This window comes from Strix uralensis, chromosome 5 (assembly GCF_047716275.1).
Source record: "Strix uralensis isolate ZFMK-TIS-50842 chromosome 5, bStrUra1, whole genome shotgun sequence".
In the NCBI taxonomy this organism is placed as follows: domain Eukaryota; kingdom Metazoa; phylum Chordata; class Aves; order Strigiformes; family Strigidae; genus Strix; species Strix uralensis.
This window is the reverse complement of record NC_133976.1, coordinates 57,239,386-57,256,149: the sequence shown is the minus strand read 5'-3', so window position 1 is coordinate 57,256,149 and position 16,764 is coordinate 57,239,386. Positions and strand designations below refer to the sequence as shown.

The 16,764-nt window shown below is 42.8% G+C and overlaps 1 protein-coding gene across 2 annotated transcripts; it reads left to right on the top strand.

The window, feature by feature from the left end:
* Positions 1 to 19: 19 nt before the first annotated feature.
* XPNPEP3 (X-prolyl aminopeptidase 3) lies at positions 20 to 16,557 on the top strand. Of its 2 annotated transcripts, none has more exons than XM_074871071.1 (10): positions 20 to 228; positions 1,919 to 2,035; positions 4,552 to 4,959; positions 6,791 to 6,993; positions 7,868 to 7,930; positions 9,277 to 9,390; positions 11,815 to 11,900; positions 12,559 to 12,742; positions 14,229 to 14,330; positions 15,154 to 16,557. In XM_074871071.1, the coding sequence occupies exons 1-10, from the start codon at positions 168 to 170 to the stop codon at positions 15,178 to 15,180; spliced, it is 1,365 nt and encodes a 454-aa protein (XP_074727172.1). In that variant the 5' UTR covers positions 20 to 167; the 3' UTR covers positions 15,181 to 16,557. The 2 variants fall into 2 exon arrangements, with proteins under 2 accessions (XP_074727172.1, XP_074727171.1); XM_074871070.1 differs by having other exon boundaries at positions 24 to 228; positions 14,229 to 14,349.
* The last annotated feature ends 207 nt before the right edge of the window (positions 16,558 to 16,764 follow it).

Below are 16,764 nucleotides of genomic sequence, written 5' to 3'. Positions count from 1 at the left end.
GCTCATTGGTGGCGAGGAGGGGCGGGCGGTGCCGGGCGCTGGCGCCCGTTGGTGGCGTCAGCGCCGGGCGCCGCGGCGGGGGAGGGCCCGGCCACGCGCGGGCCGGAGCGGGAGAGGGGGCGGGGTGGGTGCGCCGCCGGGCCCCGCGCTAGCCGTGTCCCTCGGACATGTCGCGCCTTCCGGCCCGGAGGCTTGTCGCGGCGGCGAGGGGCTGGCGCGGCTTCTCAGGTCAGAGACTCCTCCCCCCACGCGCCTTGTTTGCCCTCAGCGGTGCAGCCCCGCTGGGGGCCGCTGGGCCCCGGCCCGCCCCCGGCCCGAGTAAGCGGCTGCCGGGGGCACGCTCAGCCTTATCGCCGCTCGGAGCCCTTCCCTCTCCCCGGCATGGTGGCGGCGCTCAGGGGCGGGCGAGCTGTGAGGCGGCCCCCCGCCGTGAGGCCGCCACCCCCGCGCGTCCGTTTGGCTGCGGGTGCGAGGGGCGCGGGAAGGCGGCTCTCTCCGGCAGCGAAATTGGAGCCCCAGTCACGGCTGAATCCGAGGGAATAAACGGCTTGTTTGAAAAATAAAGCTAACGATGTGGAAAGCTCCTTGCTGTCTTCAAAATACTGCTTTATTTAATGCCTGTTGTGTTCTCCTGTCTCGTTGCAAGCTATCCTGTTTGTCTTATGTGTAGGTGGAGAAAAACAGTGAAAACACTCTTTCTAAACTGCACAAAAAAGCTGTATTTATATCTCACTGCCTGGGTCTCCAGCCTGTTACTCCAGTCAATCATCACATAGTGAATGCTTTATGTTACGACTATCAGTTGCCATGCATAAGTAACCTTCAATTAGTGGCTAATCATACTGGCTCCCACAGAAGATCCACGGTCTATATGTTCTGCTATGAGTCTCTGAGTCTCAGCTCCCTGGCAGGCAGGCAGCTGTTTTGCTTGTGTTGTGTTTGCTTGTGCTAGTGAAGACTTGATTTTGTTCTAAGGAATCCAGTGCCATGCTATAGCAGCATGAATTGATTTTGTAGTAGGCACATAGTAAACGACATGAAAGAACCAGTTTCCAAACCATCAGCTGGTGAATGTTGGGAAACTGATTACCATCTCCTTCCGTGTGTCTGATGATTTGTATCTAGGCACATGCAATTCTTCAGCTGCAAAGGGCTGACTGCCTTTACCGCAGTTGGTACCAAGTGCGTGACAATGATATTTAATTTTAGATTTTGAATTAACGTGTACACCCCCAGCTCCCAAATACACACTTGTAATTCTCTTTAAAATTTGTCTGCTTTGGCTGTGTGTGGATTTGGAAGAGGGATACATAACTGTATACTTTTGTGGAACTGTTTTCAGTTTGGCTAATGCTACTGTCAAGTTAAATACATAAACAGGGACTCTGAGTATCTTTCATACAGAAAAAAAATTGCACCACTGCAAACATCTGTGGTGTTTGATGGCTTCTTTGTGGCATTATTAGTAAAAGAAAAGAACTGGAAGGGACTTGAAAACTGTATAATTGTTCCATATGAGTGGTATTTTTGAGTCAAGAAAAGACAATATACAGGTATTGTGCTTTAAGCCCTGCAGTGAGGGAAGAAAGGGAGGGAGAGCACCAAGTGTAGGAGTCAGGCATGAGCAAACCAACATAGCTTTCTGGCTTTTCTTGCTGTATTGTCAAGTTTACCATATGTTAATTTCTTTCCGTCTGTTTTATTAATATTTGATGATTAGTTGAGTTGTGTGCACATTGTTTCATAAACTAATATGGTACACAACTAATTGAGAAGTTAAGGAGGGATATTTATGTCATATAAGGTGGATGAATGCTACTAAGAGTCAGATGACAGTTATAGATAGTAGACAGTAATTCTGCCATTTGCTAACTGGAAAGGTCTTTTGCCTTGACACGGTGCATTTCTTTTTCTCTAGTTTGCAAGTCATGTGCTCTCCGAAGATATTCCATCCAGCCTGCCCAGCAGAAGAAGATTCCAAACCGGTATTTGGGCCAGCCCAGCCCCTTCACACACCCACACCTTCTCAAACCAGGTTAGGTTCAGGTCCTGTATGAGCCGATCATTGGTATTCTTTCTTGCCTGTTTTTCTAACATGTTTAGGACAGAGTATTGATTTGCTGCATCATACAGATGTCCATGATTTCAGCTGTTTATGATTAACTTCATTAGGCAGTAATGGCAGTAATTATATTTAGTAGTTAATTTCCTTATCTGAGATTATACTGATTCCAAAAATAGGCTTCACATGTAAGCTTTTTACCTTTTTCTCATGGAGTGCTTGGTGACCCTTGGGTACTGTAGACTTTTCATGAGCATCTTTGGGAGCTCACTGTCCTGCAAATACAATACAGTTTATATGAAGGGGGAGTCCTTTGTGCAAGCTGCTAGAATGCTTCATATCCAGTGTCTTGTGGGCCACAAAATAAAGGTGTCATTCAGAAAAGATCAGGGAGAGACTTACTAAGAGTTGGACACCACTTGTCTAAAGAACATGACCTCTTCAGAAGAGTATTCAAACTGTGAGGAAAGAAGAAGAAAAGACTTGAGGCTATAAAGCTAGAAGGCACCAATGAAAGAAAAGCTGAGGTTGTGCAGTGTTATGAGATTAATGAAAATGGGCATGTAGGAATGAGATGACCACGATTAAATCTAAAAAAAAATTAGAAGTAAAAATACATTCAAGAATTTGTCCAGGAAGACATTCTGGTTCTGTGTTCTTTTTCCATAGATAGGTATACAGAGAGAACAGATGACTGTATAACCATGCACTTACATATTTAACTGTAAAATAACTTGGGTCAGAAGGGACCTCGGGAAGTTATTAGGTCCACCCCCTGCTCACAGCTGAGCTAACTTCAATATTAGTCGAGGTTGCTCAGGGCACTGCTTAACAGCTCACAGTAAATGAGGCTGACACTTTAAAAGTACTCACAGCTGAAACTGGAGATTAATTCTAGCTGCCTGTAGCAATTTTCAGTTTAATGAAGGAGTGGTGTTTTCCTTAAAATAATACAACATTTTTAAATTGCAATTATTGTTTTAAAAAGCAAACGCCTTTAAGGCAAAGAGAATTTCCAGGCCTTGCAGTCAGGAGACAAATGGGATTCCCATGTTCCACCCTACTGCAGCTTCTAAACTTCAGTGGACTGTTTGTGGTAGTTAGAAATACATAAACAGAAAGCTGACTGGAATGCAGAGGAGCATAGGAAATTTGCAGTATAATACTGCACAAGTATGGGGCCAGATGCATTAAAACAGTTTATGTGTTCTCTGTCATTTCAAGATCTACAGAGTAAAACGAATTCGGTGGTTTTGGTTTTTTCTTTAAAAAAAAAATACTTTTACACCAAATAGGTGTTGGGGATGTATGATGTTGAAAAGGCATAAAGTTTAATGCAAATACAACACATGTGATTTTCTTAAACTGTCTTTTGTCAAGGAAAAACATTCTGGATAGAACTTTCCCTCCCCACCCATGCAAGAATCCACTTACAGTACAAGTAAAATTTCAGTTTTTATTCTAGAATTGTCACTGCATTAAAGAGGAAGAAAAGATTATGAAAGTAGAAGGTTAACAGTATGAAAATGCAATCTATGTTAAATTAGGGTGTTATCCAAAGTACTGATTAAGGCTTATGTATTAATTTAAATCAAAGTTAAGGAGTCTCACATTTTTAAAAATACATACTTAACCTGTTGTTGGTTGTTCTTTCAACTTCAGTCTGGTTTTCGTGAGTATCTTGATTGCTGTACTTCATATCCGTGACTGGAGTAGTTTAAAATGTACTTTCATCTAAGAGATCATTTGTTTAGTTAGAGTCATTATAGTATTTAACTTTGGAAAATTCTGAATTGTTAATTATTGAGAAAAGCTACATCTGCCCTGGAGAAGATTCCTTCTCTTAATCAGAATCTGATGCCAGCGTGCAGTTTGTAGTTTGTTTCTGCCTGGAATCTTGTGACTGGTTAGACTCTCTGACCTCTGCATTTCTGCCTGATCTCCCAGTATCTGTGACACTCAGTCCGCCCCTTATGGTTTAGAATTAGTTACTTTATGAGTTGACTTAGTGTGTATTTGAATAGACATTCTAGCTTTATCTGAGGAGATTAATGCTCAGCCTCAGGAGGTAATCTTCTGTTCAATGTCCAGATGCTATAAAAAACTCATCAGTTTTCAGCAGTCAAAGTTCAGTTTGCCTTGCCCCTTACCCTTTTTTCACATGTCTTTCTGAAAACATCCGTTTTGGATATTTGTCTAAATCTACCAGGTTTTGTGATTTCTGCTTTTGCACAGAAATACGTAACAGAAAATCCAATTTGTTAAAATAAATTTCTGTCTTCGCATGATGGAGGAGCAGATTGAGTAAGGATGTGCTATAGGGATGGAAGCTGAAGAGATGCATGAGAGCGCAATGGAAAGGCTAATGAGGGACCACAATGAAGCCGTGCATATGAAAGCATCAAGGAGTAGGCAGAAATTGGGCATGTGACTAGTAAAATATCACAAGTGCCTTGAATTTCTCAATCTGATTTGTTTTGTATTTGTAGGAGAGGTAACCCCAGGATTGTCACAGGTGGAATATGCTCTTCGCCGACACAAACTGATGTCATTGATCCAGAAGGAAGCCCATGGCTGGGATGGATTGGACCACACAGTGATTCTGCTGTCCAACCCCACGTACTACATGAGCAATGACATCCCCTATGTTTTCCACCAGGACACTAACTTCCTGTATCTCTGTGGGTTCCAGGAGCCTGACAGCATCCTGGTGCTCCAGAGCATTCCTGGCAAAGCGCTACCCTCCCACAAATCCATACTTTATGTGCCCCGGAGAGATCCAAGCCGAGAGTTGTGGGACGGGCCCAGATCAGGCACGGATGGGGCAATTGCTCTCACAGGAGTAGATGAAGCTTACACCATCGAGGAGTTCAGACCCTTGGTGGCCAAGCTGAAAGGTAACAAAAAATGGAGGGGAAATGAGATGAGAGGTGGTTTGCAGGATCTGAATGGTATGGGTTTGGAAGGTGGTCTGTGACACCAGTTCAAGACTGTCATGAACCCGGGGAGGTGCAGGGGGTATGATGGTATGACAAAGAATTGGAAGTTCTTGTGGGCTTCTTGAGGGCCACCAATGGAACTGTAGTTTTGAAAGTAATAGTATTTCCTCCCCTCTGAATTTCTTGTGTACCCACATGAATGCCAGCATGCACATCTGTGAAATGTAAGGAACAGGATAAGCAAGAGAGCATCACAAAACATGTTACTGTTCTAGTCGTATCTTTTTGCAGACAGAACCAGAACCAGATGAAGTATAGGAAACTTGAAGGTATTTTATTCATAATAGACTTGGAAAATGATCCACACAGGGAGGTTGTTAGTCCACTCACCTTTTTTAGCTAGATGTTGACTTACTCTTGAAATACAAACACTGCTGTCCTTTAGACTTGTTCTTCTGCACCTAGTATCACCATGTAGCCTCAGTATTTATAATCCAGGGTGAACTTAAATGCATTATAAAATGAAGCTGAACGCTTACGACAGTATAAAAAGGGCAGGTGCTTGGCGGATCAGACAAATAAATAGAGTGAATTCAGGAGTCTTAAATACCATGTCGTATTCTAGTTATTTTGTTTCAAAAAAGGATATATTGAAAGTAGAAAGGTCACAGAAAGGTCAACAAGGGTGTTCAAAAGTATGGAGTGTGTGTGACATACCTTCTGTTTTTCCTTTTTCAAACTGAGCAGGTTTTGTCCAGCATGTAAGGTATGAGAGATGTATGTCGTTATGGAAAGCACAGAGAGGATGAGTAAGAATGATTGCTATTTTTCATAATTTACAAACAAAGGGAACAGTGAATGAGATGATCACATGGCAGGTTTTGACACCTTGTAAGTTGTAGATCATTCATGGAAAGTTTGGAATGTCAAAAGTATAAATGGATTCAAAAGGTTTTAGTTCTGTGGGGGAGAGGTCCATGAAAAGCAGTTAATCGCTATTATGAAGATGCAGTCTTGAAATGAAGAAACCAGAAGTGGGGAGGATGTGCTGAGGGAAATATTCTTTCATAAATGCCTAGTTTCTTAGAGACTCTTTGTAAGCACCTGCTGATGGCTACTGTCACCAAAGAAGGAGGGCCTAGGTGGACATTAGCTGTGACTCAGCATGGCTTTTCTACTCATTCCCATTTAAAATGCTGCGTGGGGAGAATGTGGGTGCTAAGTCTGATGTTCTAAATAAATTTCCACATAGGTAAATATGTTTGTCCTCAGTAAGTTCATCTTCTCTGAATGGCTGAAATAAGCAGTTGTTCCCCAAAGACATTCTGAAACATAGTTGATAATGAGCCCGATTCCATGTGATGGCTAAAAGGGAAATTGCCTTACAGTGTCAGGTGGGACAGGCTAAATGAGAGAACAATTCAGAACATGCACCACTGCAGTGCAATGGCTACTTAGCTTACACGAGTGCAACTTTGATATGCAAACTCTGAATGGATCTGTGCAAGACACATATATTCAGTGATGATCATAAACCCCAATATTTGCATAGAAGGGGGGATTTGTCAAATCTACATGCTGTGAATTGGTAATCTTCCAGATTTTGAAGAGATTGCTAGTATCATGTGACAGTGGAAGTGTCTATGTGGTCTGTAAATGCAGATTCAGAGGAAATTAGTTTCTCAAATATACCAACAGGTCTAGTTTAGGAGGAGTGAGGTTTGTTCAGTATGGGGAGGATATTTCTACATTTATTTTCATCTGTGTCAGCTTTTGTTTTGTATTCCAGGTGAGTCAAACATTGTTTGGTACGACTTGATGAAACCAGTGCATACAGAGCTGCACTCTGACTACATGCAGCCCCTGGCTGAGATAAAAGCTCGGAACAAAAACCACATCCAGGGTATCCGACATCTGGTGCAAAACCTTCGGCTCATCAAATCTCCTGCAGAGATTGAAAGAATGAAGATAGCTGGACGGGTGACAGCAGAGGTATGGGGTCATGTGCTCTCCGAATGAACCAGTGCATTCCTTTAAAGAAGAAAGGGAAGAGGGCTGTTGGTGGGGTGACATGGGTTGGAAGGGTAGCTTTGATCTAATCTGTTACTGAACTGCTGTATCTCAACCATCGCTGGGCTCAACTCCCTCCCCATGACAAAGAGAAACAGGAAGACTGCTTGGACTACCAGCTTCTCTCAATTAGTGTAACTCTAGCGAAGACAAGCCAGCTGCTGTTCAATTTTGTTTAAGAGCAATATCTATTCAGGAGTAGGGGTAGCCTCTTCACTCTCTTCCCAGATTCTCCTCTCCTTCCCCACGCCATTTTCTTTCCCATTTATCCTGTTGATTTTGAGGAAACAGGATTTTTGTGAACACATTGCCTGTGTATGTCTCTGTATTCCCACTTTTCCCTCAAATGCCATTTGAACTCATTGGCCAGTTTTAAACAAATCTGACAGATACCTCAAATGCAATTATGTTTTTGTAAGTATTATTAAAATAGCCAAATAGAAGAGAGAGGCACAGCTTGTCCTTCTCTGAAAGAAAAGCTGCATAAGGCACTCCTATTACATGTGAGGGAATCCATAGGTGAGACAACTTGTAAAATGCCAACCCATGGGATCAGCTTCAATCATCTAATCCTTTTTCAAAAACCAGAGTCAATCAGCCCCTAAATACAGTTTCGCAGGGAACAGAGCTTAATTGGTTCTAGTCTTGACAGCACTCTGCATTTTCATCTGCCTCTCGTTCCTGTGTTCTGGCCCAGCTGATTTTAGGCCTTTCTCAAAAGACAGCAGGTTAAAAAAAAAGAACTTCCCTCAAGTTCAGGCTCCTTTACTAACTGAAAGGTCCTTCTTTTTCATAGGCTTTCATGGAGACCATGTTTGCCAGCAAATCCCCAGTGGATGAAGCCTTTCTGTATGCAAAGGTGAGTACTTCATGGTTGCAGGTGAGATGAAGGGTTGGATGTTGTTTATCCTTCCAGGAGACTAGAAATGTCAGATCTCTATCACGTGCCTCCCACTGTAGCACATTTCTCCTTTACCCAACTCTTGTAGTTCCTATGACACACAGAAAAGTCAGTGTGAGGAATTCTTCAGCTGTACTTCCCATACTCTTATTGAAGGAACATAGTGGTTGTCTAAGTTTATCTGCTATTGATGTCTTTTTCTACTGTATTTACATACAAAACCTGCGAAATGGAGATATAGTTATTGTCTTATTCTATAGTACAGTTCTATTGTACAGAATGTAGGTAGTTATAGCACCTGTTTGTAAAGCCTGCTTCTCTTGACTCTAACCTCTTACTACATCAGATTACCACAGCTGTCTTGAAGCAGTCTAGATGCCTCTCAGTTACAAAATAAGGACTTATTGACCTGCACATTTGGTAAGGAATTTGGTAAGGAATTGCAGCGAGATGCCTGTTTGAGAAACATCAGCAGGATTTGACGCTCTGTTATAACATAGATGGGCCTGTGCTGACATGGCATTGAGTACAACTACTGACTTGTAAGGGAAATTGTTTTAATTAAAGTGATTTTACAGATCAAATTTTCACTCCAGATCAGGATCATAAAACCTACTTTACTACATGTAAGCATCTTGGAGTGTTCTGTCCCATGTGATTTTGGTAATTATAGAGAAGACATGTTATTAAAATATTGAGAATATAGATGGTCTTTAAAGATATAAGTTTATTCACTTTCATGCTTTCATCAGGTTCACCACACAAGAAAGGTAAAGATCTTGAGGCTTACAGTGCTTTTTTTTTTGTCCCTCAGACATCAAGGTAGTGCATGCTTTCTAACCTTCGTAGTTCAACATGAAAATAGATACTGCTGTAAATATGCTGATACTTTGTAATTTTAAAAAACAACAACAAAACATGACTATTGTCATGCTAGCTTTTAGGATCTTTGAAAATTCACAAAGTCATATGGCACCTAAGAGCATTGCTTTATATAAAAACAAATCCTCACCTGGACTTATGACAACGTAATGAATGTTTGATAAATTATTGAACAGCCTGCACCAGAAAGAGCTTCCATGAGACCAGATGCAAGCTTAAAACACTCTCTTGAAGAGCGGATAGTTTTGTATTTTTTTCTCCAGTGTTCTTGGAAAACCTTTGATGCTGCTTTCATTTAGTGAACTCACTTTGTGTTGTACAAATTAAGAAAACAGTTGCAGGACATGAATTATGATAGCCTCATGGCAGTTAATCACCTGAATCTGCACTAACGTTCTCCTCCTCTCTGAATGGTATTTCAGTTTGAATTCGAGTGCCGGGCTCGTGGTGCTGACATCTTGGCATACCCCCCTGTTGTTGCTGGTGGCAACAGATCAAACACTTTGCACTATGTGAAGAACAATCAGCTCATCAAGGTAAACCATATGTTGTCCAGTAACTTAAAATGCAGTGCTGTGGCACACTGTCCCCATATGTGTCCCCTAGCTGCTCTTTGTTTTGACTGACCAGATCAAAACACTTAAATACATATTTTCAAGTGAGCAGGGAAAGCAATCCTGCCCTGGTTAGTTTTACTGTCAGTGACAGATTAACTTCACTCCGTCTAGTCTCTTTCTCTCCTCTTTGCACTTGCGGCAGAACAGTGGAAGGACTTACAAACAAGCTTGCAAGTAACTTCATTTAGCAAGCATGTCTGCTCCCACAATGTGTGCAGCAGTGTGCAGTGCTGGGTGGGTTGCTAGCCTCACAAAAGAGAGAGTGGTTTCTCCACAGCAGGCAGAGTGAAGGCACTGTGGGAGGCCGCCTGCTGTCACTTGCGTTGCTTGACCTTGCTTTGCAACGTAAGGTGCAATAGTGCATTCTGCTCTGGTGAAGCCGAGAAGCATTTTGAACTCCATGTAGGCCAGCAAAGCAGGGAAAGGGAACAAGGAGGAAAAGGATGAGCATTAAATGTTGAGAGGTGGATTAGATGGCTGTAGGTAAATTAATGTGTCTTGTTTTATTTTGAAGATTCACATTATTGAATTGAACCCTCTCCAGCTTTCCTGACAATACACCTTTAGATTCAGATAAGTATTTTCAGAAGCAGTATTCCCCCACTGCTCTACTCATGATTCACTTTTCAGAGTAGCATATTTTTCCTCTGTCTTAATGCAGGATGAAAGTTTCCACTAGCATTGTCTTTTCTTGAAGCTGGCATGCTAGCAGACCTTGAAATGATCTGCAGAGACAGACATACAAAAGATATGACAGGCTGCTTTTGGCAGAAAGAAGCCTCCTTTGTTGTACTGTCATCCAAGGTCAGGCGTGCTCATGTAACTCCGGTTGCTTCTGTTAAAATTGTTCAGTTAAATGGCTGTCACTTGTTTTTCCCAAACTGTTAAGTAGGAGGTTAAACCAGTAAACTTGACTCTTTCTTTTCCTTTGTGTGCTACTTCCTACAGATCTTGTTGCTATATAGGCATCTGAAGGCTGCTTATGGCCTCATGTGGACTTCATTCAGTCCACCACTTAGCGGACTCAGCTTTAAAGAAAGAGGACAAGATGCATGACGATAAGGCACTTACTGGACAATCAAACCACAGGCTGAATTCCCTTAGCCAATAAATTGTTACTTAGCTTGTTTAATTGCTTGGAAGAGGGCAGGTGCTATAATTTCATATTTTACTTAAAGAATTGAAACAGCTATTCTGAAAAAGTTAAAAATACAATTGAAATGGATAGTTAATGGCCTGTGTATTTAGTGGGGTAGTGAGATCTGCTCACTGCTAGTTTATCTACTGTGTAAGTGTTTGTGGCACTTAACTGTACATATTGATAGTAGCTAGCACTGGAAGTACTGCTAGCAGTGAAATTCTACTGCTTACTTTTTCCCTTAACGTGCTCGGATTATTCCTTGTCATTCCAAATCATGGCTGCTAGCACAGTCACGGATCTGTGGAGTGAATCTCTGTAAAAGGCCTTGAATTACTTGTAGTGTAAATCCATAGAGAATTTAATCCAAACTTTTCACAGATCTCACTGCTCTGTTTGTTGTTAGCCCCTTTAAAGAGGGAAGGCAAGGCAGTGATTTTGTTCTGGCCCTTTGTCTTTTTTGTAGATGTGCAGTCTGACACTGGCTTTTTGGAAGATGTGCAGTCAGTGATTTAATTGACATGGGACAGTTTTTGACTTTGCTGAAGTGAATTGGAGGTTCACATCTCCAAACGTATTTCCTTCAACACGAGCTAGATTCAGAAGTGTATCTTAGAGCAGTCAAGAAAGTCCTAGAAGAGAACAGGGAAGATGGTACAAGCTATTCAGTAGTGCATTTACAGTAGTGATACACTAGCAAAGAAGTGATTTTGCTGGGTCCTCCTACCTTGTGACAAGGCTAAATATTTAGCTGTTAGTGTTCTTGTGGGTAGCTCAGAAATCTATGTGTTTTTTGCAAAACCCTTCTGTCTCAGTCACTATCAGAGAACTATTGAAAGGAGTCACTGGTGTCATTTTCTGGAGTAAGTAATCCAGCGGTGAATGGGACTGATGCCTCAGAGCCCGGAATAGTTCAAGGAAAATGTCTTTTTTTTACTCCAAAGTGTTTGAAAATCAGCATGTTAAGAGTTCAGGCTGTAGACAAGCATAACAGTCAGAGACTACCTTGCAGAGAAACAATCCGACTGGAATAGCCTATTTATAAACAGTAGCACCTGGGGTGTTGTTCTGCAGAAGGAATTCACATCTTTGCAGCTGCTTTGCAAAAATAAATACATAATCTCCTTTCCTGCTGTCAGACAGAAAAATCAATTCAGTTAATAGCTGGACTGACTGACAGGGCATTTTTTCCTGTTATTCTCCAGGATGGTGAACTGGTCTTGCTAGATGGTGGATGTGAGTCTTCCTGCTACGTAAGTGACATCACACGTACCTGGCCCGTCAATGGAAGGTATGCTGCGATAAGGCTGTTTTGAAGAACTTTGAGAAGCTCTTAAATAATTTATGGATTGAGTGTATGTGTGTTTAATCTCTGAGAGTAGTTTTTAACGTGTCCCATTCTGTGGTTCTTCAGTGTAATCAAATTATGTAAACTAATCTTTCAGCGTGAGAAGCTGTATTCCGCACTGCCTCATTAATTACTGCATGAATATGTGTGATTACTGCTATTTTCAGCTATTACAGCATGCTTAAAGTGCAGAGAGGGCATTTGTGTATTGAGCTGTGGCTGACTCTGGTTGTGTGTAAGAAAACAGGAGTTTAGTTGACATGTACATGACTGTCAGTTGTGAATTCGCTGGTGTGGTGTCCCTGTGGTTGTGTGTTTGATTTCCTGTATGTTTTGGCTCAAGTGCATTCTTTTTCCTGCAGTAGCTTTGCCTTACTTTGCTTTGGGGTTAGGTTGTCAGATGGGAAACCCTGCCCTCTACCCAGTGTATTGAAGGGCATGTTGCAGTGGTGTCTTGTCTGGCATTTCATGTAAGGAATCAGTTGCTTTCCTTTCTGACTTTCCCTGCTCCAACACTGAAATGAATCTGTCCCCAAAAAAGGTTCTGGTTAGAGGTTTAATTGTGAGAAATATCCTTGTTCCTTTTCTCAATGGTTTTCAGGTTTACCAAACCCCAAGCAGAACTGTATCAGGCTGTCCTGGATATCCAGAAGTCCTGCCTGAGCCTCTGCTCCCCAGGCATGAGTCTAGAAAATATCTACAGCCTCATGCTGAGCCTTATTGGACAGAAACTGAAAGAATTGGGGATTCTAAAGAGCAGCAGCACTGAGAGTCATTTCTTCAAGGTACCCGAAGTTTTTTTACCCAGCTTCCCCCCACTAGGCCTGACTGTTTTCTCCTTGGGCTATATTAGTGGCTTTAGTTTGGCTCAGGAGTGTGCTTTTGAGATGTGTCTTCTCATTGTCGCCATGCACAGTGCTTTAATTCATCTTGTGGTCTGGTCTCAGCACAGGATGGGATTTCTTTTTGACAAGGCTAAACTTGAAGATGTGTTTCAACCATTTAGCGCACAATTTGAACCCCCCAGTCTTATATGTACAGTGTGAATATTTGTTCCTCAGCACTTGCTATTTCACTCTGCAGATCTGTTACCAGTGGTCTGCACTATTTGTTAGTGTAGATGCAGCTTTAGAGTACAGACAGTCTGAAGGGACCTGCAGAGACATTGGCACTAACACAAAATTCTGGGTCCAGAGCTGGCTGCAGGCTGTCATAGTTTTGTGATCTATTTAACATAGCATAAATCTGCAGTGCCTCCAAAAGGTGCAGCCCATTCTTCTCCATCATTCCACCTGCTGCCTATTCTGCACCATTTTGTGTCAGTATTGGGATTCACAGAGCTACCTGGTGAACAAGACTGGGAAACTGGTCTACTTTAGAGCTGAACCAGCAGATAAAATAGGATTGATTTTCAGTTAGAGAAGTTTATCCAGTCTCACTCGCTGCAAACCTGCATGATTGCTGATGCCAATGCAAGAAAGGTGGAGGAACCAGGTGACGGAACTAACCCTTCAGCAGCAGGACAGATGTGTGTGCCAGGTTAATTGTCCTACAGTGTCAGTGCAGTAACAGCACGAGTTCTTGCCTGTGAACGGAGGCTAGCATGCCGGTTTCTCTCGGCAGGCGGCAGCACAGCCAGATGAGACCAGCGTCTGCAGCTCAGTACTCTGAATGTGAGGAGCATGGGTCAGAGGAGGAATTAGCTCTTTGATTCCTGCTGTCAAGGAGCTCCCCTCTGGAGGGAGGGGATTAGGATGATGCGGGGTGGAGGTGGTGTCAGTACCCTGTAGAGGTGGATTAAAATCCTGCTGTAGCTGCTGAGTGAAATCGGCACAGCATTCACTCTGTCATGCATAGGAGACCTCTTTGCCACATCACGTTGCAGCTGCTTCTGGTTGTCAGAGTCTGCTGATGGGAGCAACGCAGGGCTTGGATGTTTAAGGGATGGAAAGGGTTGGGGCAGCAAAGCTCAGTGAGCTGAAAACTAAGTTCTTGCCTGACATGCTGAGGTGGTGATGGGCTTGGGCTGTTCTTTTCAGTGAGGGGGAAAGGCAGTCTGCAATGTGCTCATAATAGGCACCTGGTATGGGTGGGTTTTGAGGGCCATCCAGTTCTGGTAAATGGAAGACAGCCCCTGGTGACCTAGTCATGGCAGTAAGGTCACTAGTTAAGGGCATAACTATTCTGTCTTTTCTCCCCATCTTGTGTATTGGAACAAGAGGTTGGGCTGTGTTTAACTGCCTCCATGACACTTGTTTTGTCTTCTGCTAGGCTGTTCGAAAGTACTGCCCACATCATGTGGGCCATTACCTGGGCATGGATGTTCATGATACCCCAGATATATCCCGATCGCTCCCGCTCCAGCCAGGCATGGTGATAACCATTGAACCAGGTAAAAAGCAATGCAGTCAGTGGTGAACAAAAACATGCCAACACTGAGTATAACAGTATTGCTTTGAGTAGTAAGTTGATCCCTCAGACCAAAGCATTCAGGTCCTTTCTGGTGAAATTGAAAATGATTACAGTATTAGAAGACCTTATTTCCCTCCCAGAAACAACAAGGTAACAAATTGTGGGAGTAAACTCTCAGAAAGTGTCTGTGCAGCAGAAGGCAAAGTAGTATAGACCTCAGACTGCTACTGTTTGACCCACAGCAGCACAGGTCAATTGCAGTACAGAGGAGCAGGCTAAATTCACTTGTGCTGTGTTCTGTGTTACTGTGACTAAACTACTACCAGTCACTGGTAGTGTAAGTCTCAAGCAATGCAGTCTGCAATTACAGGCATTCACAACTTAGCTTTGCAAATTAGGCATTTCATGATGAATCTTTCTTTCTTGGAGCAGTCAGCTGGAAACTGATATTTAATGCTTGCCTTTTCTCTCTCTCTATTCAGAACATTGTTAAAATCATCCTTGTGAACATAGCATTGAGAGCAAGAAGTGCAGAAAGGCCAGCTGTAATTGTGGAGGTTTTTATTAACATGCTAGTGTCTGTAGGCACTAAGGGAGACTTCCCTTTCTTCGCCCACCAACTGCCATGAGTGAGGGGAAAGAGTAGCTTTCCTTATTAAAAATTTTCAGGATCAAACTCATGTTATGTTGCTGAAAAATCTAATCTTGCTCTCATGGTGGTACAGTACGGGAAAGGAGGTGTTCTGCAGAGTGTTGTATGTTTTAATTCCCTTCCTTCTTTCAGGCATTTATATCCCTGAGGATGATGTGAGTGCCCCAGAGAGGTTTCGTGGCATTGGTGTGCGCATTGAGGATGATGTTGTGATAACAGAGGATGCACCGCTCATTCTGTCTGCTGACTGTCCCAAGGAGATCTACCACATCGAGCAGATCTGTGGCCGCAGCTTATGATGCCCCTTCTCTGCCTCTTGCATCCTCCTTGGGAGATGCAGCCCTCCAGGGATGCAGATCCCTGTAGCTGACTGTAGTTGTCAAGTGATGGAGGGTGTGGAGAGTTGATGGCTGTTTCCAAGACTGGGCTGAGAAGTAGAATGCAAAAGGCTTGGTACTGGGGGATGAGAAAGCATAGCAACCTCTTCTGTGTGCATTTTCCTTCTGACTTGATTAGTGCTGATGTTGAGTTGTTGTAGGACATGGGGGTGGATTCATCCCTCTGCTTTGTGGATCCATCTGTTCTGGTGCCCTTGGAGAGATGCATTTTGTTGGTGCCACCAGCAGGACTTCTGCCTGGTCCCTCTCCAGATACATAGGTGCAACTGCTGAGACCAGGGTCCCATTTTTTCCCCTTTAGCAGTAGTTTCACAACAGTTAGATTTTAAAAATGAAGCTTTGATAAATGCTGGTTTGGGGGAATAAAGTGTGTCAGACAGCTTTGATTTTTATAGAGCCCTGAAAGGAGGGGTTTTGGTAGTCAGGAAGATGGGTTTAGTTAAGAGGTAGTTTTATCTGAAGCCTGTGAAGAACACTTTTAGTATTTTAAGGATAAGGATGTGATTTGGCCTTGCTCAGGCATATGCAGAATAGGCCAACAACAGGGAAAACATCTCATATGGTCTTTCAGCTTATTGTAGTGTTTGGTAATTTCAGAAAGGACAAATAGGGCTCAGGAGGTTGGACATACCTATTCTTGCTGTCTTCCACATTCCCTTCTTTTTGTCCCAAATGTCCATTCCAGTCTCCTGTTCTGAGCCCACCTCTATCCTGGGAAGTAGGGCCATGTTGGCTGTACTGGACTCCATTGGTGAGCTGCTGACTGGCACCTAGATGTGAGGTGTCCTATTCTGGGACAGTCACAGCACCTTTCTGGTTTATGCTGTAAGTGCCAGCAACTTCAGCAGTGCATTTTTGGAGAGTCTACCCTGTGACGAGTCTCAAGTCTATGCAGCTTTTATATGGAATTTAAAGTAATTCACATTTTCAAAACACTGAGAGCTTAATCATAGCTGCCTTGTGGGTTTTGCCAAGTGCAGTCAGTAACTAATGCACTGTGATAATATTTTTGAGGTAGCTGCAAATGTGGTTAGGGGCTATGATGGATGAGGAGTAAAGAGAAGAGTTGTCTTCCCTCAACATCAGCCTACCACCCAGGCCATTGTATGCAGTAGTAAATACACCTACTAGAGGCAAACATGTTCTCTGTGTATTTACTGAAAATGTTTTGACAATCAGCTGTTTAACATGTCTGAAAAATGCCTCTCATCAGTGCACCTCCTGTTATTTATGCTTGCTGTTGCATCACATCATCTTCCTTTCTGATGGTAGCTTTCGGTATTTTTCATCAGTTATTCTCAGTCTTTTCTCTTCTCTCCTCTCTTCTCTTCTCTTCTCTTCTCTT

Bases quoted from the DNA above. Each gene is read 5' to 3' on its own strand.
- XPNPEP3 (XM_074871070.1), top strand. From the start codon at position 168: ATGTCGCGCCTTCCGGCCCGGAGGCTTGTCGCGGCGGCGAGGGGCTGG. The intron at 11,901-12,558 runs GTATGCTGCGAT...AATGGTTTTCAG, and splicing joins ACCTGGCCCGTCAATGGAAG to GTTTACCAAACCCCAAGCAG. The intron at 14,350-15,153 runs GTAAAAAGCAAT...TCCTTCTTTCAG, and splicing joins GGTGATAACCATTGAACCAG to GCATTTATATCCCTGAGGAT.